At 41.4% G+C, this 27069-nt stretch overlaps 1 protein-coding gene across 5 annotated transcripts; it reads left to right on the top strand.

Annotated features, from left to right (window-relative positions):
- The first annotated feature begins 58 nt into the window (after window positions 1-58).
- Window positions 59-26907, top strand: g2e3 (G2/M-phase specific E3 ubiquitin protein ligase). 5 transcript variants are annotated; one of them, XM_088353769.1, is made up of 16 exons: window positions 59-306; window positions 476-538; window positions 6880-6955; window positions 8343-8440; window positions 8514-8615; window positions 11106-11230; window positions 11297-11465; window positions 13818-13924; window positions 15581-15697; window positions 15794-15918; window positions 16991-17240; window positions 18807-18961; window positions 22791-22975; window positions 23425-23637; window positions 24464-24638; window positions 26582-26907. In XM_088353769.1, exons 3-16 carry the CDS (start codon window positions 6916-6918, stop codon window positions 26860-26862), a joined length of 2142 nt encoding a protein of 713 aa, XP_088209895.1. In that variant the 5' UTR covers window positions 59-306; window positions 476-538; window positions 6880-6915; the 3' UTR covers window positions 26863-26907. The 5 variants fall into 5 exon arrangements, with proteins under 5 accessions (XP_088209895.1, XP_088209894.1, XP_088209896.1 ...); XM_088353768.1 differs by having other exon boundaries at window positions 485-538; XM_088353770.1 differs by having other exon boundaries at window positions 59-257.
- The last annotated feature ends 162 nt before the right edge of the window (window positions 26908-27069 follow it).

Genomic DNA, 27069 nt, shown 5'->3' on the forward strand with positions numbered 1-27069 from the left:
GATTAAGGACGTTTGACTTTGTAGTTTTTATAATATTCGTAGTTGATGGTGGTTGTTCAAAGATCGCCGTGCGCCCCCTATAGGATAAACAGGCGTGACGCGTACATGACACAAATTGCGTGAGCATTCGTCACTCACTTGTGAATGAAATTTACCTTAAAGATCAAATACGTGGAATAACACTTTTATAGATGTAATGGGTGTAATAATAACTTTTGTTTATTGAAATTCCTGCTGAAATATGTGTATAGTTTTTGGTAAGTGTCCTGCAATGATGAGTCCGACAGTGCCACCTGCTGGTATGGGGTAGGGTTTGTTTTGGCTTTTGACATGCGACCAGAAAGTTAATTTTAAACATTAAAACTACAGCTGACAAATCTCTCAACATGGAGAGTAATGTGATTGATGTTGTCAAGCTGTTTGGATTTATTTTCGTTTTGTTTCTGTTGTGCTAAAATGTTAATCCCCCTTGTAGAGATCAAAGAGATCAAAGCCAGCAGAGAAGCTAATCACGTGTTGTGACACATTTCATTTGCAGGTAAATTGTACCCGTTTTTATACTCATTATTGTTCTTATTTGTCTGAATCCAACATGGCGGCGCATGGATACATGCTTGCGGCTCGTTCTCCAGCTAATCTTCTATTTATTGCCGTTCTCTTGTCTTTTTTGCTTTCACTTTTGGACACATGTGTGGCCAAAAATACTTACAGTAGGGACGAACTTATTCGGTTGGGTGGGCGTCTAAATTTCGACTTTTCGGGCACTTTTTATACCGCCTATGTTATACCGAGCGAACTTCAAAGAGACCCGGCATCCTTGTGGACGGCTATTCCGCTTAATAAACGACGTCAACGGCGCCGTGAGGACAGAAAACAGAAGCGTGGTTGCCGTGCAGGTAGATGTGTGAAGCGTGCGAAGTCTAAGCAGCAAGATGGACGCGAGGAAGGACGCGAGGATGTAACTAATTCCACCATTCATCCCTCGCCGGACAACCCACACGAAAAGCCACAAGAGCGGCAGCTTTTGAAGATTTCGACAAAGACTACAAAGAGTTCAGCTAAGTCAAATGATTCAGCAAAGCTGAAATTTGGTCTGTTAAATATTAGATCGCTTGCTCCAAAAGCTTTACTTGTTGATAACATTATTCGTGATTATAAACTTAACTGTATGGGTCTGTGTGAAACCTGGTTACGCCCGGATGAGTACTTACCGCTAAATGATGCTTCTCCCCCAGACTACGAGAGTAGCCATATAGCACGCACGTTGAAAAGGGGTGGTGGTGTTGCGCTAATTTCTGAAAAATCGCTCAAATTTAATCCACGTACCTCTAATAATTACAAGGCGTTTGAGGCTCTTGTGATGCGGTCCTCTATTGTCAATTTATGTAATAACTATCTATCGTGCACCTGGGCCATACACAACTTTCTTAGACGAATTTGCTGAACTTTTGTCTGAACAAGTAACCTATGCAGACAAAATTATAATTATGGGAGACTTTAACATTCATATGAACTCCCCACTCAATTCACTTACTATTGCGTTTAGGTCTCTAATTGATGCATTTGGCTTTAATCAACTGGTTGATTTGCCAACCCATAAAAATGGGAACACGCTAGACTTGATTCTGACTCGAGGAGTTTTAACCTCAAACATTATGGTGTTACCGTGTACTACCGTTATCTCGGATCATTATTTAGTGACATTTGAGGTGCTAGCTAAGAGTAGTGTTAAAAAAGCTGAAGTATTTAGCGGACGCAATATAAGCACTGGCACAGTTTCTGAGCTCTTTGAACTCCTTCCTGGAGCAGTTGCGTCCTTTCCTACATACAATGGCTCGATTGACTCACTCATGAATGAGTTCAATACCACCCTGACTAGTGTGCTGGATTCAATAGCGCCCATAAAACTAAAATCACGTCCTAAAAGACGCACGCCTTGGTTTACTGATGAAACTAGAACCCTTAAACAAGAATGCAGGAAATTGGAAAGAAAATGGCGCGCTACCAAGCTTGAGGTTTTCCATCAAACCTGGTGTGACAGCTTGTTAAAGTATAAAGCGGCCCTTGCCTCTGCAAAATCGGCCTACCTTTCGAAGGTGATTGCGTCTCAAAAGAACAACCCCAAAGCCCTTTTTGACACTGTAGCATCGCTTACAAGGCAACAGACTATCGCAGACAGTTCGACACACTCTGCTCAGGACTTAATGGTCTTCTTTACTAAGAAGATTCAATGCATACAGGAAGAAATTGCTAAAGAAATTATTAATACCACACATATTAAAGGACTGAAATTTACAGATGCACGACAGGGTGGCTGCCTTGGGAAAATGGCCGGTTTTAGTGAACTGTCACTTGATGATCTCAAACAGGTGGTAAATGCGGCCAAACCGACAACTTGCCAGTTCGACCCGCTCCCAGGTTAACTTATTAAAAGTCTTTTTGGCGTCCTTGGACCTTCAGTTCTAAATATTATAAACATATCACTCTCCTCAGGTGTAGTTCCAGCAGCTTTTAAGTCCGCCGTTATTAAACCCACACTGAAACGACCCAACCTTGATCCAGAAATATTAAGTAATTACAGACCTGTGTCAAACCTACCTTTCCTCTCTAAAGTACTCGAAAAAGTAGTGGCACAGCAGCTGAATGCTTTCATATCCGAGAATAACCTTTTTGAATCCATGCAATCAGGATTCAGGGCTAACCACTCTACTGAGACAGTGATCAAGGTAACAAATGATCTCCTAATGTCAATGGATTCTGGCGCTTCATCACTTTTGCTGCTGCTGGATCTTAGTGCTGCTTTTGACACAGTGCACCACAATATCCTACTAGAACGGTTGGAAAAATGGATTGGTCTCTCAGGAACGTCCTCTCGTGGTTCAGATCCTACCTTTCAGATAGGACGCACTGTGTTAATTATGGTGAAATGACATCTGAGCCCTTTAATGTTACCTGCGGTGTTCCGCAGGGTTCAGTGCTTGGCCCCCTTCTTTTCAACATTTACATGCTTCCATTAGGTGACATTATTCGCAAGTACAATATCAGCTTCCACTGCTACGCAGACGACACTCAACTCTATCTTCCGTTGGAGGAATCTTCCACACTAAACTGTGGAAATTTGGAGGCCTGCCTCACTGAGATAAAAGAGTGGATGTCACTCAATTTCTTGCGTCTTAACTCTGAAAAGACCGAAATGTTAGTCATTGGTCCATCTAAATGCCGTGACTTATTCTCAAAAAACTGCTGTGAACATTGACAAATGTCACATCACACAGAGTGACTCAGTTAAAAATTTAGGTGTCATATTTGACCCTGATCTAACCTTTGAGATGCATGTAAAGAAAATTACTAGAACCGCTTTCTTCCATCTTCGTAACATTGCCAAAATCCGTTCATTACTGTCTCAGTCTGATGCGGAAACTATAATTCATGCATTTGTTACCTCCCGTCTCGATTACTGTAATGCACTACTCTCCGCTCTCCCGAAGTCCAGAATCAAGTCTCTTCAGCTAGTACAAAATGCCGCAGCGAGGCTTTTAACTAGGACAAAAAAGTACGATCACATAACACCGATTTTGGCTAACTTGCACTGGCTCCCAGTTAGCCAAAGATGTGACTTCAAGGTTCTCTTAGTATTGTACAAAATCATACATGGACTTGCTCCCTCTTATCTTTCAGATCTGATCTGCCCCTATGTCCCGGTCCGAAGCCTACGATCTGAGAGTGCCGGTCTTCTGGTGATCCTGAGAGCAAAGAAGTGTTCTGCTGGTTCGAGAGCGTTCTCCATTCGGGCACCGGTGCTGTGGAATGCTCTTCCCCCTGATATCCGATCTGCAACCTCAGTGGAAATGTTTAAATCTAAACTTAAAACTCACTTCTACTCCATTGCATATGAATAATAACCTACTCTTCTTGTCGGCCGAAAAATAGTCTGTGTAACATAGTGTACTAATCTGTGAAGCCCTTAGAGACTTATTGTGATTAAGGGCTATACAAATAAAATGACTTGACTTGACTTGACTTGATTCGGAGGAAACCTGTGTTTGCACGTTTTGAGTAAAAGCCTGTTTTGTGAGTATCCCTAGTCTTAGTTCCTGTTTGCCTGTAAGCCTGTTATTGTTTTGTCCCTGAGTGTTGGACAACTTTTATTTTGCTAAATAAAAGCACGGATCGTTAACACGAATGAGTTCTCCCTTCCTGCTTCCTGCCTCTGATCTGGTCCGTTCCCGTGACAATTTTGAGTCAATAGTGGTTAAATTCCCCAAATGTCATAACCATTTCAGAGTAGTTTTGTGGTGTGTTTTTCGTACTGTAATTTATATGACTACATTTAACATTTCGGGAATGAAAATCTACGCGCTGTGTTAAATATGGCGAAATGACATCTGAGCCCTTTCGTGTTACCTGTGGTGTTCCGCAGGGTTCAGTACTTGGCCCCCTTCTTTTCAGCATTTACGTGCTTCCATTAGGTGATAATATTTGCAAGTATAATATCAGTTTCCATTGCTACGCAGATGACACTCAACCATATCTACTGTTCGGGGAATCTGCCACACTAAATTGTGGAAAAGACCGAAATGTCAGTGATTGGTCCATCTAAATGCCTTGACTTGTTTTCAAAAACTGCTCTGAACATTCACAAATATAATATAACCCAGAGTGACTCAGTCAAAAATGTAGGTGTCATATTTGACCCCGATCTGTCCTTCCAAACACAAGTTGAGAATATTACTTGAACAGCTTTTTTCCATCTTTGCAATATTGCTAAAATTCGCCCTATGCTGTCTCAGTCGGATGCGGAGATTATAATTCATGCATTTGTTACCTACCGTCTCGATTACTGTAATGCCCTACTCTCCGGTCTCCCGAAGTCCAAAATCAAGAGTCTTCAGCTAGTGCAAAATGCTGCAGCGAGGCTTTTAACTGAGACAAGAAAGTTTGATCACATGACCCCGATTTTAGCTAACCTGCATTGGCTCCCTGTTAGCCTAAGATGTGATTTCAAGGTTCTCATGGTATCATACAAAATCATACATGGACTTGCTCCCTCATATCTTTCAGATTTAATTCCCCCCTATGTCCGGAGCCTTCGTTCTGAAAGTGCCGGTCTGCTGGTGATCCCAAGAGCCAAAAAGAAATCCTCAGGTTCGAGAGCGTTCTCCATCCGGGCCCGGTGCTGTGGAATGCTCTTCCCCCTGAGATCCGATCTGCAACCTCAGTAGAAATGTTTAAATCCAAGCTTAAAACACACTTCTACTCTATAGCATATGAATAACCTATATTTTTTGTTGACAATATCTCTGTATTTTTTGTAATTGCAATATCCAGTGCTTCTCAATGTTTCTTCATTTTCCTCATGTTGAGGTTTTTGAGTTTTTCCTTGCCCTCATGTTGGTTTCAGATCAGGGGATGGCGTCATAATAGTCTGAAATAATAGTCTGTACATTAACCTGTGCAGCCCTTTGAGACTCTTTGTGATTAAGGGCGTCACAAATAAAAACGACTTGACTTGAAATTCGGATTTTTCCGTTATCCCCCTCTCAAACGTAGCATTTCTATTAGGGAGATTTTGAGTGAACATGACATCTTGTGCTTAACATGCCCAATACAATTTCGGATTTGTTATGTGGTACAGTATTTGCTTTTCACGTTATTTATTTTTTTACACAATTTTCATTTGGAGCTACTTTGTGCACGTTCTGAAACTGAAATTCATCGTTTTTTAAATGACTCAAGATGAAACGGGAACTCGAAAGGGGGAGCTTTTGTTTTTTCACATTAAAATACAACATCAATGAACGAAAACATGTACGCGTATATAAGTCTTCTCACTGGCACAATAAAGAGGATTATTGACGTAAAATACTTTTAAAAGCGAAAATTCAACACACACGCACTACATTCACTTAATTTCTTGCGCTCCCGAGGTAAAAGAAACGTGTAACAGCGGAAGCGGAAATGACATAGTTTTATTGTGAAAGAGCGAAATTTAAAAAGTACTGGACTGGAAAAGAAGCAAAACAAGGCATGAGGCGAAAAGACATCAAAAGTGTTCAAAAATGAATTAAAATAATCCAAATTTTGACCTGATATTTAAAGTAAGTCCATTTAAACTTTATTTGAGGATGTTTTAGTCTAGGTTTGAGTCCGGAGAGCGTCATTTTTGCCACGGTTGTAAATGTATGTAGCTAAAGAAAGAGGCGAGCCTTTAATGTATCCGTAAATGGAAACGTAAGGTTTTTTAAATACGTATTTTCTTTAATATCGCAATTTCTTAACTTTACACTTGACCTGTTTAAGGTTTTACTTGATTTAAAGTGTTTACTTATCTACGTGCATTGTATTTCCATCCATCCATTATCTGCACCGCTTATCCTCAGTAGGGTCGCGGGGGTGCTGGAGCCCATCCCAGCCATCTCCGGGCAGAGGACACCCTGAACTGGTTGCCAGCCAGTCGCAGGACACGCAGGACAGACAATTTGCTCGCTCATTCACACCTAGGGACAATTTGGACCGGCCAAATAACCTGACATGCATGTGGGAGGAAACCCAAGCAAGCACAGGAAGAACACGCAAACTCCGCACAGGAGGTTCGATCTTCTGACCTCAGAACTGTGCCGCACACACGCTTACCACTGCGCCACCGTGTTGCGATTTAAATTGTTTACTTTTTATTTATCTATGTGAATTGTATTTCATAAAACTATAAATGTGTGCCATGTTTTTTCACCATTGTTTACGTTTGTTTGACAGCGCATTAGTTTTTATTTATTTACATATGTAATCTACAAGTCTAAATTTATTTCAGTGATATATCAATCGCCACCGGGCATTTGGACTGTACTTATAATATACTTTTTTGCATTTTTTTTTTGACAGTTTTCCTCAGCAGCAGACTTGTTTTTTTCTTCAAACATGAAGAAGAAAGCAAAGAGCTTGCAAGAAGAGCTTCAATGTAAGTATTAATATAGAATAGAAAACTTGCAGGATTCTTTAACTTGGATACACAGTGAAAAAAATAAGTTTTTCAACACCCTGCTATTTTGCTATTTCTCCCACTTAAAAAACCTTGGAGGGACATGGTTGTAGTACCACAATATCCTTCATTTTAAGTACACATTCCAAAAATCACAGCCGGCTAATTGAACGGAAAATGATATCGGTACTTAAAGTTTGATGCGGACTGGCAGAGTCCGGGTCCCGTTGAAAGTAATCCAAAGAAAAAAGTGTATATTTCCAAAGGTAAGGGTGGGAAAAATATATATCCACTATTGTCCTCCGTGTCCACAAACACTCACCTTTACCGGTCCCCACTTCCCGTCAGCCCGCGTTTGTTACGCCCCTTCTTTTTAATTCGCCCGTCCAAAACATATCAGAATAAGTGTCCAAAATAAATACAAATAAATGCATTACAAAAATATACAGTTGCAAATACATATTATAAAGATTATAGTTACACATATTTACAAAGAAAGACTGTACACCGAGAGAGTTTTCAAAGCTTTAATAATAATAATAATATAACTTTCATCCGGGCAGTTAATGGTAGCAACACGCTCGCAATACAGTAAACGGGTCTGTTAAAAAAACATACCGTACTTGTAAAAATCACGGTAAACCGTCCTCATCTTCCTCCTTAGAACTGAAGCCATCAAAGTCGTCTTTCTCAGTGTTGCTTAGAAACTTTGTCATAGAGACGTCGTCCCACGCTCCCATCCACTCCTGATTCTGTGCCCTCCTCTTCGTCACGCAGCAGACCGGCTTTTCTGAACCCGTTGGTGATGGTGGATTTTTTGATGCTGCCCCAGGCTGTCAGGATCCACTAGCAGACTTGTGAAAAAGTTGCCTTTCGCATGCGGCCAGCTTTAGTGAAAGTTTTCTCGCCGCTAGTCAAGCCAAGAAGTTGCAGTCTTCCTCCGCGCAGGTCTAAATCTTACCTTTTGTACCCGAGCGCCGCTGGCGGCCGTTAGAAAACTTACATAAATTGGCCGCGTCACTGAATAAGCCGCAGGGTTGAAAGTTTGGGGAAAAAGTAGCGGCTTATAGTCCGGAATTTACGGTAGTTGCCAGTGCTTTCAATAATTGATTTGATCGATTTGTTGTTGCTGCCATCTTGCTTTCCTCCTTTCTTATAAATGTATTGGCTTGTATATTCTTCTAAAAAAAAAGACCAGTCTTATTGCAATCAAGAACCTGCTGAAGAACAAATTCTTCTGCCTTTATGTAGTGGGCGAAGGCTCCAATGAGGTCAAAAGCGAAGGCAAACTTTTGTAAAATCTTTCGATTGAGCGTCCGATTTATCGAGGGCTGAGGCAACAATTTATCCAAATTTTCTCCCTCAGGTTGCGCTCTGTGCAAAAGTCGAGAAGATGACCCCGCCTTGTTTGGAAACAAAATTACCCTGCATGAGAGCAAATTTTCCGTCCACTACTTCTGCCTGGTGAGCATTCCGTTGCAGTGTTGTTGTCTTTATTAGGAATGAGAGAACTTAGAATTTTCTATTCCCCCTCTAGTTGACTTCGAGCGGCATTTACCAACGAGGCGACGAGAGCGAAGGTGTGTTAGGGTTCCTGGTTAAAGACATCCAGCAAGAAGTTCGCCGCTCCAGTCGACTGGTGGGTTCAGTTTTTCGTGGTGGGGTGAGCCGATCGATCCAAATATCGATATTATCAATAGTAAGCAAGTGCTTAGACTAGATCGATACTTCAGTCCTTCAGCAATTTCCTCAAAGCGCCACTTTTCTATTGAGATAGCACAGCCCTTCTGTTACCGTATTTTCCGCACTATAGGGCGCACCGGGTTATAGGGCGCACCCCCAAAGAATAGTTTTTGGTCCTGTATCTTCCATACATAAGGCGCACCGGATTATAAGGCGCTACAATGGGAACGTCGACAAAACAGTCAGATGATTCAGTCCAACTTATTACCCCCTTAACATTCCCAAAGCTTGCAAAGAAACAAATACGTGTCGGAGACATGTGCGGATGCGGTGTCCGTACGATGTCACTTAAATGCGTCATTTCAAAAATCATTCGGTTAAAGTCTTGGAATTCAAGAAATGCCAACCATTCCTTGCTTTCTATTTTCTTTTTCGCTCGCTACTTTACTGTGCACATGACAATAAACACTTAGAATTGAGTTTAATTCACTCAACTCATCACAGCAACGTCAAGATCGTTCTAAAACAAGATACCGGGAAAATATAAAGCCGCATAGCTCACCTAAGTTCTCACGTTCAATAATGATACGCAATCATGGTCTTTTTACAACCGTGAGTGTAGTAAATCCAGGAGAGTCAAATATTTACAAATACAGACTAATGAAACATGTTTCTTTATGGCGAAGTTTAGCAAGCTTGCTATTCAGTCATCTTTTTCGGCCAACTGCAGGGTTTGTTTTGGCCCTCTAGCGTATTCGAGGCTCCGAATAATTTTAGCCCATAGCGATCGATTTAACGGATGATTGACACATCTTTTTCGGCCAATTGCAGGGTTTGTTTCGGCCCTCTAGCCAATCCGAGGCTCCGAATAACTTTAGCCAATAGCGATCAAATGATGATTGACACATTGGTTAGCCAATGAAACGCCGGTATATAAATCCCAGCATACACCGCGGACTACTACACGTTTTGGGGAAAATCGAGTCAGCGGCAGTTGCGTAAGTTGTGAGACCTTGCAAATTTAATATTGAGCCATATATAAGGCGCACTGTATTCTAAGACGCTTGGTCAGCTTTTGAAAAAAATTAAGACTTTTAGGTGCGCCTTATAGTGCGGAAAATACGGTACTCAGCGCCCTCGACTGCTCTCGAACTCCATGCTTAAGTGTGTGACTGACAGGAACACTTATAGAACCGGTCCCTACCTTGTCTGCTGCTGCCACTTGTCTGCCAGGCTGAAGAGAAGGCCAAAACTATTCATCCACCCCAATCAGATGCTAAAAATTGCTTCTTTATTGAGCCAGTGAGAAGGCAAACGAAAAGCATTGCCGAGTGATATTTGTATGGTAGAGTGGTTTGCTCCTGTGGCAACACCACAAATTTACATAAACGCAAGAATAAAGCTCATTTTGCAGAGAGCAATGAGTTGAAACCAAAAATGCAAACATATTGTTACTATTGCAAGAGCCAATTGGCACTTCATTTGCATTAAGCTTATTTTCAAAATATTTTGCAAAGGACAGTATTTTAGTTCTGTAGTTTACATTGTTAGACAGTATTTGTATTTTGGTTACATTGCCGATATTTTAGGTTGGGGCTTGGCTTTGATTCTGAAACAGTTGTAATAGAAATATTTTTATTTATTTTTATACTGTCAAAGTTTCCGATTCTGTTTTTTAAAGGTGGGGTATGTCGTTTCTGGTGTCCTTAAAATATTCAAAATATAATATTGTCTTTATTAAGTATGTGTTAACAATGCCCAATTGTGTCAGAGAGTCTTTATTTTTATTTTTTCCCCCGCACTTAACTGCTTTTATCTTATTTTATATAGCTGTTCTGGCCATGCAACACATTAGGTAGAATGAAAGGTGGAGGTTGGAGATGGGCTTTATGCATTGCAGTTTTTGTTAGTTTAGCGTGAAAATGGTATAAGTAAGGCCTCTTTCAAAATACATCCAAAATTTTTCAATGATCATGACATTTCCAAGTGGGGCAGCGCAGTGGTTAGCGCTTGTGGAGCACAGTTCTGAGGGCCTGAGATCGAACCTCCTGTGTGGAGTTTGCATGTTCTCCCCGTGCTTGCGTGGCTTTCCTCCGAGCACTCCGGTTTCCTCCCACATTCCGAAAACATGCATGTCAGGTTAATTGGCCGGTCCAAATTGTGCCTAGGTGTGGATGAGCGAATGGATGGTTTTATGTCTCTGTGTGCCCTGTGACTGGCTGGCAACCAGTTCAGGGTGTCCCCTGCCCACTGCCCGAAGATAGCTGGGATGGGCTCCAGCGCCCCTGCGGCCCTACTGAGGATAAGTTGTGCTGAAAATGGATGGATGGATGGACATCTCCAAGCAAAAAGTATCAGATCGATACTACCACTTGGATCGAACCTACCGTGAAAATTTCCAGTATCTCCCTCCCCCTATTAATGTTTCTTTTTTTCGATTTTTCAGACCTGCTCCATGTGTAAGAAGAAAGGAGCTTGCGTGGGCTGCTACGTGCCATCTTGCCGGAAAAAGGTTCACTACCCGTGCGGACGCAGCTACGGTTTCGTTTATCAGTTTACGGAAAACTACCCGTGAGTTTTGAGTCACGACACAGCAGGCGGGTGGGGCAAAACCTGCTCACTATACATCTTGTGCAGGTCTTACTGTCAGGATCACGCTCCATCTCAGTCTGCATCTTTGAGTTCCAACCTGAGCCTGCCCCAATCGTGCTCCGTGTGCTTGGAGGCCATTGATGGCGAGCTGTCCTACAACATCCTCAAGTGTCCGTCTTGCCATGCTAGCTGGTTTCACAGAGACTGTGTGCAGGTGACATTCCACTCCTCTGTCTAGTTTTAATTGCAACTGGCACCTTTATTTATTTATTTTTTACTACGCCTCCAAACACGAGAATTTTGTAAAGTTTAACTTGGAAAATCCAAGTCACGGGCAGTCCCAGAGACTAACGCTAGAGACTGCTGGATACCCCTCACCACTTAGTGACCGCTCACCACTAGCATCAAATTACAGTAACTTTGATTTTAAGTGTACGGTGGGGCTGCAACAACCAATCGATAAAAAACGTTGGCGACTCATTTCATCATTAAGTTGTTGTGTCACACATTTTATGAGCCGCTAAGCACGTTAGTTAAATCAAGACCATTTTTCATAAAACTTTGCATCATTGCTAACGTTTCACCAGATGCTAACGTTAGCATAGCGCTAAATCTCCTGCCTGCTGCTATCAATAAACAGCAGCTTGCACACCCCAACGGAGCTTTTATCGTCACCGGCGACTTTAATCGGGCATGTTTATGGACTGTACTTCCCAAATCCATTCAATACGTGGACTGAGCGATAAGGGAATAAAACACTTGACCGTGTGTACAGTAAGATCAAACATCCTGTTGGATCCCCCATCTCTGTTTGTCCCCCCCCCTCCCCACATACCTAAACCCCCCGCCCCCCCCTCCGGAGGAAACAAAGCCTATTTACAACAAAGACAGTTAAAACATGTTCTTTGTTCCTTTATCTCTTTGTTTCCTTATCCTCACTGTAAAATGTGGAACTGGAGTCGTCCAATTTCGTTGTCACAATATATCCCATTTTGTAACAATAACAATAAAGGTATATTCTATCCTATTCTATTCCATTCTAAATTAGAATGAAACGGTCAAACGCTACACATTTTTCAAGTTGTCAAGGGATCATAAAGTGCTGCAGAAATGCAGAGAAAAAAATAACAATATAAGTTGAGAAAAAAGTAACAAGAAAATAATAAGGATAACATGTTTAAGTTGACACAATGAGCAGATTATCTATTATATGTCATTTACACATTGGGAATGTTTTATATTCAAAGATTTAACACCAAAACAAATTTGTTGACAACATTTTGAACATCCATCCATCCATCCATTATCTGCACCGCTTATCCTCAGTAGGGTCGCGGGGGTGCTGGAGCCCATTCCAGCCATCTTCAGGCAGTGGACAGGGGACAGCCTGAACTGGTTGCCAGTCAGTAGCAGGGCACAAAGAGACAACCATTCACTTGTTCATTCCCACCTAGGGACAATTTGGACGGGCCAATTAAACTGAAAATGCAAGTTTTGGAAGGTGGGGGGAAACCGGAGTGCCCGAGGGAAACACACGCAAGCTCGGGGAGAACATGCCAACTCCGCACAGGAAGGCTGGTAGCTGGATGTGAACCCATGACCGGACGCGCTAACCATGCCGCCCTAATTTTGATTTTTTTTTTTTTTGGGGGGTAAAAATGTTGCTACTCATAAAATGAAATTTATTGCTTTTTATTTGTTTTTGTTTAGTATTATAACTTTCTCACAGCAAGACAGACTATTTAGAATACTGCAAAAATTGGAGCAATCTACAATGACGTCGACATCTGCTACCCGTGACCGAGAAATGATCCGGATTAGAACCTAAACGGGCAAAAATATTTATTTTCAATTTCCCGTGCAAAAATTGTTATATGTCGTATACATTTTGAAATGATCACAAGCGTATAAAATACGAGGAAGATAGAAAGATAGATAGATAGATAGATACTTTATTCATCCCCGTAGGGAAATTCACACTTCCAGCAGCATCGCGGTGTTGAAAACAAAACAATAACAAAGTAATATAATACATAAATACCCAATGTAATGTGTTGATATAGAGTATTTAGATAATGCTACATAAAATACACACTGTAATAAAAATACGGTGATATGCAATGTGGGGGTGTGGTTTAATGGGGATTTTACTCCCCCGGGTGGAGTTAAAGAGCCTCATGGCATGATGACGAAATGATCTCCTCAGTCTTTCCGTGAAACAAGACTGTGACAGCAAAGGTTTGAGTTGAGAGGTATGCGATCTCCGTCACTGCTCTCTTGACCTGCCATGCATGATTTGGGAATTTGGGAGGAAACCTGAGTGCCTGGAATCCACAGGCAGGCACGGAGAGAACATGCAAACTCCGCACGGGGGAGGTCGGTAGCTGAAATTGAATCATGGACCACTGCACTTCGGGTTACCGTCACACAGACCAATTCGTTTTTTAATTATTTCATACCAGGATAATATTACGAACAATTCGGGCTATGAGCATGATCCTGGAACAAGTGAGGAGGTAGCACTATATTTTGCACCTGGGTGACATCTTCTGTTTGTTTTCGACAGCGGCAAGCACACAGTGCCGGCCTCCATTACTTTCGATGCACGTTGTGTAACAACAAGGACGAGTACCAGCAGGAGATGCTGCGCATGGGAATCTGCATCCCGGAGAGGTACAAAACACAAAACAGACTAAGTTTACCTGTAAATGTCCAAATGGTTGCATGGTAGTAAAAGTTTTAATGATTGGTTCAGTGTCTAATCATTAATCCGTATTAATAACCATCGTTTCTTGACTCGCCCTCTCAATGACGGCTCGAAACAACATCCCAAAATCATGTTCAATGCTTATCTAGGTCGCTATCCATCCATCCATTATCTCCACCGCTTATCCTCAGTAGGGTCGCGGGGGTGCTGGAGCCCATCCCAGCCATCTTCTGGTTGCCAGACAGTCGCAGGGCACACAGGGACAGACAATTCACTTGCTCATTCGCACCTAGGCACAATTTAGACCGGCCAATTACCGTAAAATGCATGTTTTTGGAATGTGGGAGGAAACTGGAGTGCCCGGAGGAAACCCACACCAGCACGGGGAGAACATGCAAACTCCACACAGGAGGTTCGATCTCATGACCTCAGAACTGTGCCGCACACGCGCTAACCACTGCGCCGCCGTGCTGGATCTAGGATGCTAATTAACTATTATTCTGACAGTGTTTGGCAAGGTGCATTCAAATGCAGTCAGACTTTTCCAATTCTAAAATAGTCCATCAATGTAGAAGGCATTATTAATTGTGTACAGTTTATTCCCCTAACCCCTCAAATTTTTACTCTTTTGGCAAAGGTGTTTTCATATTTCAAGTTTTACTTTTCTTATTTAGCAACATGTTTTTTGCAATAACTATTATTTTTCTTATTTTGCAAACATGTTTTTGTATTTTATGTTTAGTTTTTCTTGTTTTGCTAAACGTTTTGGGTATCTATATTTTGAAGTGTCCTTTTTTTCCCCTAGAAAATAAGAAAAAATTAAAAAGTCTTGTTATCCTTAAAACGGGGTAAGTAAAAGAAGAATGTATACTTTTAATTATTATTCAATTATTATAATAATTTACTTGTTTAAACAAAAAAAATAAAATGTTTTTTCTGGTTTGGTAGATATTTGATGATTTATCTCGTTTAAAATAGTTTTTTTCTGTTAATGAAATTAATCTTAAAATAAAAAACAAATAATCTTCCATATTGTTTACTTTTTTCAGGTACTCGTTTCAAGGAGTATTTTTTTTTCTAATTTTACTACGGAAATAAGTGTAGTAAAATTTAAAAGAGTGATATATAAAACGGCAAACATTACTGCTACTGAGTTAATACACTGGTTTTGTAGTAGTCATTTTCAACCACTGTGCCACAACACACTAGTGTGCCGTGAGAAATTATCCAATGTCACTTTTTAAAATTTGAAATTTAAGAAAACATTTATGAGTCATTTTCTACAAATATTATGTCACTGTCAAGTGTCTGTGCTGTAAAAACTGGGGTTATTATAAATTGCAGTGTGATTAAACATACTGTTCAGTGTCATTTTATAACATTTTTGGTAAGTGGTGTGCCGCAAAATTTTTCCAATGTAAATAAAACATGCCTTGGCTCAAAAAAGGTTGAAAAACGTCCGAATATTGTAGAGTGGCTCCAGTGACTTTTTTTTTCAGTCTTATTTTTTAAGCAAATGTGACGTCTTTTTTTTACCTGTCTGTAAATCTATATGATCCATAGAAATAAGATGCATTAAGAATGAACGATGTGATGTGAATTCATTATTGTTTATTATGCAGAGATGCATCATGGGAATTGGAGGCCAACGCTTACGCCGATCTCCTGGAAGTCTACAAGCACTGCGATGCCAACTCCTGCTTCTGCAACAAAGGACGAACGCATTCTGCCAAGACGGGGTGAGCGCAATTTGACACCCGTTGCCACGCTGATGCTTGCCAGCCTCTCTCGCCTAAATCCCGACCTTTCTCTCATCCTGTTTCTGCTGTGCTCAGGTGGTTCGAGGTGATCCGATGCCTCCTGTGTGGATCCCGTGGGACGCACAGGAAGTGCTCGGGACTTAAGCTGGACACCGACGACTGGGTCTGTCCTGAATGTGTGGTGTCCACGGATGGAAAAGGTGATCAAAAGGGAAAAAAAACGTATTTTCAGGCTAAAGGGAACACCTAAAAAGCCCAATTTGGTCCTAAATTTGAAAGTGGACCTTATAACCCGATGCTCCATATATACGGCAGTAAGCTTAGTAGTGGCTGTGGGAGTGCCGACACTTGACTCACTGTGCCAGAAACACTGATTTGCATACCTGCCAAGTACTACGGTTTTGCCGTAATGAGTACGGTTTTCTTGAACCCACTACTGTATTACGGTTGGGTCAGGAAAAGTAGGTTTTTTTTATAAGTCTTTGGTGCCGTCTATACACTTTGGATTACTTTCTATCCTATGGTTATGGGTTTTAACACACAAAAATGCGTTTATCCGAGGAATGAACTCCTCGCCCTGAAGAATTCTCGCGCCGGCGTGACGAGGGGGCCCTATCGTGGATGCAGTGCCGCTGCTAAGGCTAAGCAGCTAGCGGCGTTATAAGTCTTCTGTACAGTCCGTAATCATGGTAAATGTGAACTCTTTACCAAATAAGACCGACCAATTGGCTGTGCTGGTGAAAAACATCAAAGCGTACAGGGAGTGCAGTTTTCTGTGTTTTACGGAAACGTGGCTCACGTCTAGCATCTCAGACGCTAAAGTAGAGCTACCTGGAGCAACCGGTAGCTACCGGAGCTAACCTCCTCTCCGATTCCCGGCTTAGCGTGTGACGTCATCCACTCCACTAAACGGAACTCCGGAAAACGAAAAATCTCCATCGGCATACATCGTAGGTAATTGACTATGCAATTTATTCAAAATTATTATTATTTCATATCGAAACTGATCAAAATCAATTATATAGTTGTTCACTCACAAATATATTGGAATATCTCAAATAAAAAGTTTCCAAATTAAACTGAAAACCAACACTGAATATTATTACTTCAATGATAAAAAATTAAATGTTTTGTTTCTTATTGTATCAAATATTGAAAAGAAAACTATGAGGGTTTTCTATGACATTGTTATATTAGATTATTGAGCTTCAAAGAACTTTTGATTAATCACACGACAATTGAATACCAGAATAATCTTTTTGGGTCCACCAGCCTCCCTGGTGGCGTCTCCTCAGGTGACACCGAGGAAGAGCCTGACGTCCAAGCGTCGTCTCCATCCGGCGTCCTCGCCTGTCACCTGCAAAAAAACATCTCTAATGTCCCCAGAGGAGCTCCTGCGAGCCTTGGTGCCGTTCGGGCAAGACGAGATCCAAGTGGAGGTGGTCGGGGAGAGGGCCCTGGAGGCCGCCTTGGACTTAGTCAAGAATCCTGACTTTGACCCTTCGCGGCGGTTGGCGATCAGGTGGGTGACGGCCAGTGTTCCCTCTAAGCTGCGCGCGTGCGCTATTGCGCACTGCTCGCACATTCTCAGCGCACAAAAAAATCTAGCCGGCGCACAAAAATCAGGGCTCAAAATTACTAATTAAGAAGCGACTTAAGTCAAAGTTACAGTGCATGAAGGTCAAAATACACGGGTTCCCCTGAAATTGTGTCCTAAATGCGGAATTTTGAAGTCGAGTCAAAGGAGAACGAAGTTGAGTAAAGTTAGTTGAGTTTGTCGAGAACCGGCTTCTTCGGCTCGGCTCACTAAAAGGAACCGGCTCTTTCGGGTTGTTTTTGCTTCTTTAATCCCAACATGACCAAATATTATGTAAAATTATGCGCAAAATGACTTAAAGGAAGGGGGGAATAGAACAAAAAAGAAAAAAAATACCAAAATGAAAAAGTAGTGAAAAGCTGAGAAAAAAAGAAACAAAAGGAAGAGAAAAAAAGAAGGAAAAATTTAGAAAAAAGACAGAAAAAAATAAACAAAAGGAAGAGAAAAAAAAGAAGGAAAAATTTAGAAAAAAGACAGAAAAAAAGAAAAGAAAGAAGTAGATAGAGAACAAAAAGAAAAAAGTAACAGCTCTGAAAAAATAAACAAAATGAGATTTTTTTTTAAAGGAATTAAAAAAGAAAGTAGAAAAAAACACGGAAAAAAGAAGAAAAAGTTTGTCTCATCTCATTAGCCGTACCGCTTATCCTCATTAGGGTCGCGGTGGGGCTGGAGCCCATCCCAGCCATCTCCGGGCAGTGGGCAGGGGACACCCTGAACCGGTTGCCAGCCAATCGCAGGGCACACAGGGACAGACAACTCGCTCACTTATTCACACCTAGGGACAATTTGGACCGGCCAATCCACCTGAAATGCATGTCTTTGGAATGTGGGAGGAAACCGGAGTGCCCGGAGGAAACCCACGCAAGCACGGGGAGAACATACAAACTCCGCACAGGATGTCCGGAGCTGGATTTGAACCCACGACAGGTTCCCATGACATGAACTGTGCCGCACAAGCGCTAACCACTGTGCCGCCATGCTGCAGAAAAAGTTTGTGTTGCATTCAAATAATTTCCAATGATATCGAGTGAACCTTGTTGCCAACATTGTACTTCCACTAAAAAATGTGATTAAGTACAGTTCTGTATCTTACAACCGACTAAATAATTCCCCAAAAATGTTAATATTATGCGACAAAATATATCAGGAAATAAAAAGAAATGGATATCTTGTGAAAGAATTGTAAGAACAAACGACATTTGTCGGCCGTACAACCTTTGCAATAGTACATGAGTCAATTCAAAAGAGAAAAATCATTTAGCATTGCCAGAAACTCAGCAAAATGGAACTTGATGTCAAGTTTTGGACATGTTTGATAATGGATTAGTTGCCACACTTGGGATTGCTGTTGCTCACTGTTGTTTCAAGTGTTGCTCACCGACTTTGTGTGAACGCTCAGACCCCTGGAAAATTAGAGGGAACATTGGTGACGGCTCCAATGGGGGCGAATGGAGTGGAGCCGGGTTCTTTAATGTCGTCGTCCCGGTGCAGGTTCGTGGAGGAGCGCCGGGAGTCGTTTCAGAACATCGCTGTGGACGGACACGCGGCCACGCAGAGGTTCTTCGCACTGTTGACGGAGCAGATCGAGCAGTTGAATGTCTTTGAAGGACCGCCAGGATGCAAAAACATCTCGCTGGACTCGCAAGGTATGGTCAGCTGTCTCAGTATGTGCATAGGAAAAAAAATGGAAGAATTTCTACACATTATTAGGGAAAAAAACTATATTACAAAATGTCTCGTTTATCAAATTGTTCGAATTAGTTATCTGACTCCATTAACCAAACACAAACTTAATTTTCCTAACAATGCAAGCTCGTTTCTTAATTTAGGGAACAATATTGACAAGATACACAGGGGCAGATTTATTTTCTTAAAGTACCGTATTTTCCGTACTATAAGGCGCACCGGGTTATAGGGCGCACCCCGAAAAAATAGTTTTTGGTCCTATTTTTGACATACATAAGACGCACCGGATTATAAGGCGCTACAATGGGAACGTGGACAAAACAGTCAGATAGTTCAGTCCAACTTATTACCCCCTTAACATTCCGAAAGCTTGCAAAGACGCAAATACGTGTCAAGAACACGTGCGGATGCGGTGTCCGTACGATGTCACTCAAATGCATCGTTCCATCATTCGGAAGGTTAAAGTCTTGGGATTCAAGAAATGCCAACCATTCTTTAGTTTCTATTTTCCTTTTCGCTCGCAACTATACTGTATATATGACAATAAACACTTGGAATTGAGTTTAATTTAAAAATAGACACTCCATTCCATCCATTATCTGCACCGCTTATCCCAGAAACATCGAGTTCAGTCTGAAACAAGATAAAGGGATAATATATATAGCCAGAGTAGCTCACCGAAGTCATTGTGTTCATAATAATGTGCAGCCGTGGTCCTCTTATATCTGTGAGTTTAGTAAATCCAGGAGAATAAAATATTTACAAATACAAAATAGTAAAAAAAATGCTTTCTGTATGCCGTCAGCCACGTGCTATACGCATTCATCTTTTTCGGCCAATTGCAGGCTTTGTTTTGCCATTTAAGCCAATGCCAGCCTGTAAATGATAAAAAGGATCCGCCCCCTTTACCTCCGAATGATTTTAGCCAATAGTGATCGATTCAAATGATGATTGACACATTGGTTAGCCAATGAAACGCCGGTAAATAAATCCCAGCATACACCGCGGACTACTTCGCTTTCGGGGGAAAATCTAGTCGGCGGATGCTTGCCTTAGTTGCAAGACTTTGCGAATTAATATTGATCCATATATAAGGCGCACTGTATTATAAGGCGCATGGTCAGCTTTTGAAAAAAATAAAGGCCTTTAGGTGCGCCTTATAGTGCGGAAAATACGGTATTTAACTAAGTGAATTCCATCGAATTTAGTCAAATTATTGTCAAATTAGTCTAATTAGTCTTCGTCGAGCCTCCCTCTCACGATCTCCCATCTCTCGTCTCTTTGCTACTCTGATCTCTCCCGTCTTTTTCTGACGCTGGGGCATTGGCTCCTCCCCCATGGGCGGGCCTGGAACTCCCCATGTGGCCCCCACCTTGTCTGACCTGTGCGTCACGAAGGCGGGTCAGGTGCCAGCTTCACCTCCTCCTCGCTGAAAGGCACCGCCAAGTCTAAAAAACTCACAGCAAGAAAGCTAGTCAGAACACTTTTCCAAACAATGTCTCCTTTTCCCGCGTCAGCCCTTGTCCCCGTTCTTGTTGTTTTTCTGTAAACATCATTCTTGTCTAAGCTACAATGACCTCGCCCCACAGCTCAGCCAGTGAATATCTTTTGTATTTAAATGTAATTTTTATTTGATTGTAAAAAATCCTTTATCGTCAATTAAATGAAATAAAAAATCCTTCAACAAGAAATTCAATATGGAATCTCTAAAAAACGGAATGATCCTCTTCACTGAAATACAACGGCAACCAGATGATGAAGGGTCTGTATCTAAGTCGGATCAGGATGCGTCTCCTGCTATTGGTAACCACGGAAACAAGTGCTATCTGTTTTATGTGGGGGAGTCAACCCATATCCAGAAATCAGCCTGGAGAGGGATGTCGGCGTGTGGGCTGTACTTTCCCAAGACACACCACAGGAAGTGGTGACCTTACAACCATAGTGGTTACGGCATCTGTGAACGATGATTCAGTTTTTGTTGGAATTTTAATTTATTACTTTACTGAATGAAAGGTTCCACAGCAGTACGATTTTTTTTGTGAGATCCCTTTTTTTATATTCTTGCTGCTCAGACATTTTATTACACACCCGTATAATTAAATTTTGCTCGTCGTTCAATAGAATGCTACTCTATATAAAATGTTTTACTTGGTGAAGTATTACTTTTTTGCACAAAACTTTTAATCATTTAAAATGTATTTTTGAAAATATTTTATGATATTTGGGTGATATTTTTAATCACCTCACGCTTCAGGGCTCGTACAGGTCCTTGAAATCCTTGTAAATGCTTGGATTTTGATGGTGTGTTTTCAAGGATTAAAAAGTGCTTGAATTCTTGGTGAAAGGGCTTGTAAATGCTTGAAATTGTTGCCATTCTCCCCAACAAGTCGACTTAAAAATGAGTCCGAAACTGCTCTCTGGTGGCTACGCTTTGCCCTTGCATTTCTTCCCTCTGGATAACGGCAGCTGAGATTAGTTTGTATGGCGTTTTCCTATGAAGCATCATCGCCCCCTACAGGTTGTGCCTAAGAGGAGAGGTGGATGCTACAACTAAACAGGGCACTATGAAATGTGTAGGATTACGTATCAATTATGTACATGTATTGAAAAACTAAGGTAGCATTCCCCAGTGGTAAAATGCAACTAAAATATAAGCCACATATTACCGTCATGGGGAGAGATTTGTCTCAAAAATATTTACACACTTACAGTTCACTTCCACATTATATTTGTGATTTACTCAAAATCTGTTGGAATAGGAATGAGTAGAGAGGTGTTTTTAAAGCATAGTGGGATGTATGGACGTGTTCTAAGGGATGGGCAGGGCACCTGTATGATGCGGCAGGGGTAAACCAGTGAAAGCTGTTGAACAGAAGAGTGTGTTGTGTCATCCTGACCCGAGTGACATGGCCGCTTTCTTGTGTCCCTGAAAGCATGGCCAACTTGGGTGCCGAGGTGCATAATTTGTTAGGGTATTTGGTCCTTTGGGTTGGCCATGGTCTCAAAAATTTTGTGTGTGTTTTTTGCTATTTTTCCCTTTTTTACTTTCTTTGTTGTTGTCTTGCTGTCGGCAGGGTTGGGTAGGGTTACTTTAACTGGATTACTTTCAATTACTTTTGGATTACTCCAATACCAAATATGCTAATAAAAGACAAAAGAAACTAGATATGAATAAAATGACTCCATTTTGTGCAGGCTTGGGGAGTAACGGAATACATGGAACGGCAAAAATGATGTTGGATTTATTTTCATTTTGTTTCTGTCGCATTTTATGTTCGTTTTGCCGGAGATCAAAGAGATCAAAGCCAGGAGAGAAAGCTTACCACGTGTTGTGAGTCATCATTTGATTCATATTTAGTTTCTTTTGTCTTTTATTAGCATATTTGGTATTGGAGTCATCCAAAAGTCATTGAAAGTAATCAAGTTAAAGTAACCCTACCCAACCCTGGATGTCGGTCACCCCTCTTGAGGGATATGATCAAGATAGATAGACTCAAGATCTAAGAATCATGTCTTGATAAAGGCACATGCAAGATTTAAATTTGCATATGTAAATCACAGATACATTTGTAGATCTGCAAAATACTTGATGCACACTGGATTTCTTATTTTAATGGTACTGTGGAAATTGAATCATTGCCTTTGGAAGTCCTAAAGAGTGCCTGATTTTGTCCATCAAAAGGAGTATTAAACCTTCAATTCATTTCGTTACTCACTTTTGCAGTTCAAAACCTATTATCCAGTATCATCATGCTATCAAAGTTCAGGTCACGGTTTTTTTCTTTGTAGCTCTTCGCGGCGACTTATACTTCGACGTGGGCTGCCTGCTGGCTCTGTCGCTAGTGCACGGCGGCCCGGCATTGGGTTTCTTCTCGCCGGCGCTCTACCAGTGTCTCTTCAACTTTCCAGCCAACAGCCCACTCGGCGTGACACACTTGACACCGGGCACGCCGCTCAGTGCGCACATCTTGGAGGTAAATTGATTGGGGTAATTGTTTTCTCCTGCAGTTATTCCTAATTTTTTATGTTATGCATTCTCATATTAATTAAATATAATAATCGGAATCAGGGGTCACCAACGTGGTTCCCCAGTAGTTTTGGGGGATGTGAAAGTAGGAATCACATCTTCTTATCATTGTTATCTATACTCCAATCAGAATCACCTTTATACAGTCACGCAACATCTTTATGATAAGCCCAAGACCTTAGTTCAGTCGATGTGACTGAGCCTATCTAATGTGGTTCATTTATGTAGCCTGGAAACATTTTTGCTTTGTATTCCCTTTTGACAATTGATTACAGTAACTTTTTAGAAAACCATATCCAATCGTTATTAAAAGGTACCTCTCTGCCTCAAAAATGTTGGTCACCCCTCATGTAAGTGTAGTTTATAGATCACTCATGTCTCCCTGGTCCATTTCAGATCGCAGAAGCCGAGTCTCTGGTGGAGCTAAGCAAAGCCATGGCAGCATGCGAGGACTTTTTGGAGGCGGCGGGCTGCAAACGACCAATCAGGAGCCTGGACAAGAGGGACAACCTGGTGGACGACCTGGTCGGCTTCACGCTCATCACTAGGATGCAGCTGCCGCTGCGCAGGTTCCGCAGAGGTCTGCAGACGCTGGGAGTCTTTAAACAGGTAAGGAATCACAGGAGGGAAAGCGCTTGCCTTGGGATAAAGAGGTCGCAGGTTCGATTCCTGGCTCCTCTGTGTTATATGTCTAAGTGTCCTTGGTAAGACACTGAATCCTCAATGCCCCTGATAAGCAGGTAGTTGCCTTGCATGGCTGATGCTGCTATCGGTATGTAAGTGTATGTCAATGGTTTAGTGTGAAGCACATTGTAAAGCGCGTTGGGAGGTCTTCATTGACTTGAAAAGAGCTATATAAATGCATCTATATTTATAAATGCACACGCAAGATTCAAAATCTCATATGAAAATTGCAAAATACATAATTTACGGCGGCGCAGTGGTTAGCGCGTGTGCGGCACAGTTCTAAGGTCTTGGGAACCTCCTGCGTGGGTTCAAATCCAGCTACCGGACTTACTGTGCGGAGTTTGTATGTTCTCCCCGTGCTTGCGTGGGTTTCCTCTGGGCACTCCGGTTTCCTCCCACATTCTAAAGAAATGCATTTCAGGTGGATTAGCCGGTCCAAATTGTCCCTAAGTGTGAATGAGCGAGCGAGTTGACTGTCCCTGTGTGCCCTGCGATTAGCTGGCAACCAGTTCAGGGTGTCCCCTGCCCACTGCCCGATGATTGCTGGGATAGGCTCCAGCACCCCCGCGACCCTACTGAGGATAAGCGGTGCAGCTAATGAGATGAGATGAGATAATTTACACCAGATTAGTGTTATTTGAAAAATGTAAATACTGGCTTTGAAAGTCCTCAAAAGTGCTTGAATTTGGCCCTGAAACAGTGTACAAATCCTGGATTGACGGCTTTGATGGTTTGTTGTTGGCTACAGGTGCAGCTATTTCCATCGCCGTTCGTAGACGTTTTCTGCAAGGCGGAAGCCGGCGGGCTTTCAGCGCCGAAGTTGGATGCGCTCTTCATGGTCAAGCTGTCATCTGACAAACAAAAGGCAGGCAGGGAAACGGACGCCATTGCGTTCTGGAGACGCTTCCTTTCTGACTGCCAAGGTGAGCTCGAGCTGTCGTTGCAGTTGACAAGGACAGTTTTTTTTAACCTGTGTGCCGTAAGCCTTTGTCTAGTGTGCAGTGTTGGGCACATTACTTTAAAAAAGTAAGTTGTTACTCAGTACTTCTTCATAAAAGTTACTGTGTTAGTAACTGCATCACTATATTGTAAAAGTAACTAATTACTAGGCAAAGTAAGTATTACAGTTACTTTTTAAAAAAATGTGGTATATAAAAGAATTTGAAATTATCTGAGCACTATTTGAATCAGTTGAATAGAATAGAATATGCCTTTATTGTCATTGTTACAACATGGGATATATTGTGACAACGAAATTGGACGACTCCAGTCCCACATTTTACAGTGAGGATAAGGAAACAAAGAGATAAAGGAACAAAGAAGATGTTTTAACTGTCTTTGTTGTAAATAGGCTTAGAGGACAGAGCCAATAGAGGACAGACTTGTAGTTGTGTTCCAGAACCTTGTAATGTTTAGCAGCGGATTTAGCCTACACTTGAAATGCAACAAAAATGAACTGTAAACAATATAATATTGCAATCAGCAAGTACATAAACTCGGACTAAATGTACTTACAGACGCAAAAACATAAGTAAACACAAAAAGTGTGCGTAAACACATAAAACATCAGTGAATACACACACAAACGTATGTAAACACGTAAAATGTACGTGATTACATACAAAAACCTTCATAATAACACAAAAATGTCAAAACAAACGTACGTAAAAACAAACACAGAAAAACATATGTAAACGCACAGAAAAACGTACGTAAAAACTCACAAAAAAGGAGATGAACACTCACAAAATCGGACGTAAACACAAAATGTATGTCAACACACCCAAAAATGTACGTAAGAGCACAGAAACGTACGTAAAAACGTACATAAACACCAGAAAAAATGTACTTAAACGCACAGAAAAACATACATAAACACTCACAAAAACGGACGGAAACACTAAATGTACATCAATATGCCAAAAAACGTACGTAAGAACACAAAAACTTACATAAACACCTGGAAAAATGTACATAAACTGATTTGAAATGATCCAAAACCATTTGGCCCATTCCCGACCTCCCAAAATCATCAAATTGAAATGTAAATAGCTGTAAAACGCATCCTCTTACGAGTTACTGTCCCTTTAACTAAAGGTATACTTAATTTTCTTACAGGGCAATTTATTACTTTTTTTCCTGTCGTAGTTTGCATGCACAAATTAGACGAGTTGATACTGGCGGTGAGACGTCTCTAGCGGTCTCTAGCAGTAGCCTCTGGTACTGCTTGTGAAATGGGTTTTCCTGCGTAAAGTGTGGTTGATTTTTTTTAGGAGAAAATACTTGTGTCGCAAAATTCTCGTGTTCGGATAAAGAGGTACCACTGTACTGTCAATTTGGGTAAAAGAAAAAACCTAAAACGGTGTAAATAAATCATAGTTTGTTTAGAATCAAACCCCGTTGTATTATTTGTGTGTCTGTATTTTTTCCTTTGGTTTGATTAATCAGTATCAATATCCATGAACTTCAAAATTAATCATTTAAAACTATCTATATATTTTATAGTTGTAAATATGGTTTAGATGTGAATATATTAGGTAGGGAGAATATCTACTTGAGGAGAAATTCATAGTACAATATATTCTGAGAATTGCTTCCTTCGTGATAAATACTAGAGACTAAGAGTCTCTTTCGGACTATTTCTAATGTTGGATCGTCAGCCCCACCTATTGGGTGATCCAGTCAACCGCAAACCAATTTTAAACCCGAATAAATATTATTCTAAGTAAGTGCCGGGAAATTATTTTTAAACATTTTCGACAGAGAGTGTGCCTTGAGGTTTTTCATTTTGCTCAGACAAAGGTTGGGGAAGACTAGATTAGGAACACAAAGATCATTTCTTCTTCTCCTTGTCTTTTTTTGCCAGCTGGCCTCAGCTCCGTCTCCATGCAAGACCTCCTCTTCTTCGCTACCGGGATGGCCATGCTCCCTGCCACCGGCTTGTTGCCGACACCGTCCATTTCCTTCCTCCACCCCAAAGACGAGGAACCCTGGGGGGAAGCGGCTTTCTTCCCACAGAGTAAACCAGACGAGAACCGCCTGCTCCTGCCTGTCACCTCCTCCTACGAAGTCTTCAAAAGCGCCATGGAGCAGGCCATCAGCCACCACGCCTACCGCCTGCCTGCTGAGGTTGCGCAGCTGCGGTGACGCATAAAATATTTTTTTTCCTCAAAAATTACAGCACAAAAAATGATTTGGGGGTTGTTTTGGTGCTCAAGACAACACGGCAACTTCCCAGTAGAGGTTATGACTTAAACCTCGACTCGAAATTCAGGTCGGCCTAAAACGTCAATCATTACGTTCGGGTTCGGGCCGGGCTTCTCTCTCTGTGATTTTATTATCTGTTTTTTTTTA

The sequence above is a fragment of the Urocampus carinirostris genome, chromosome 15 (genome assembly GCF_059441175.1).
Source record: "Urocampus carinirostris isolate Australia breed hairy pipefish chromosome 15, RoL_Ucar_1.0, whole genome shotgun sequence".
Classification (NCBI taxonomy): domain Eukaryota; kingdom Metazoa; phylum Chordata; class Actinopteri; order Syngnathiformes; family Syngnathidae; genus Urocampus; species Urocampus carinirostris.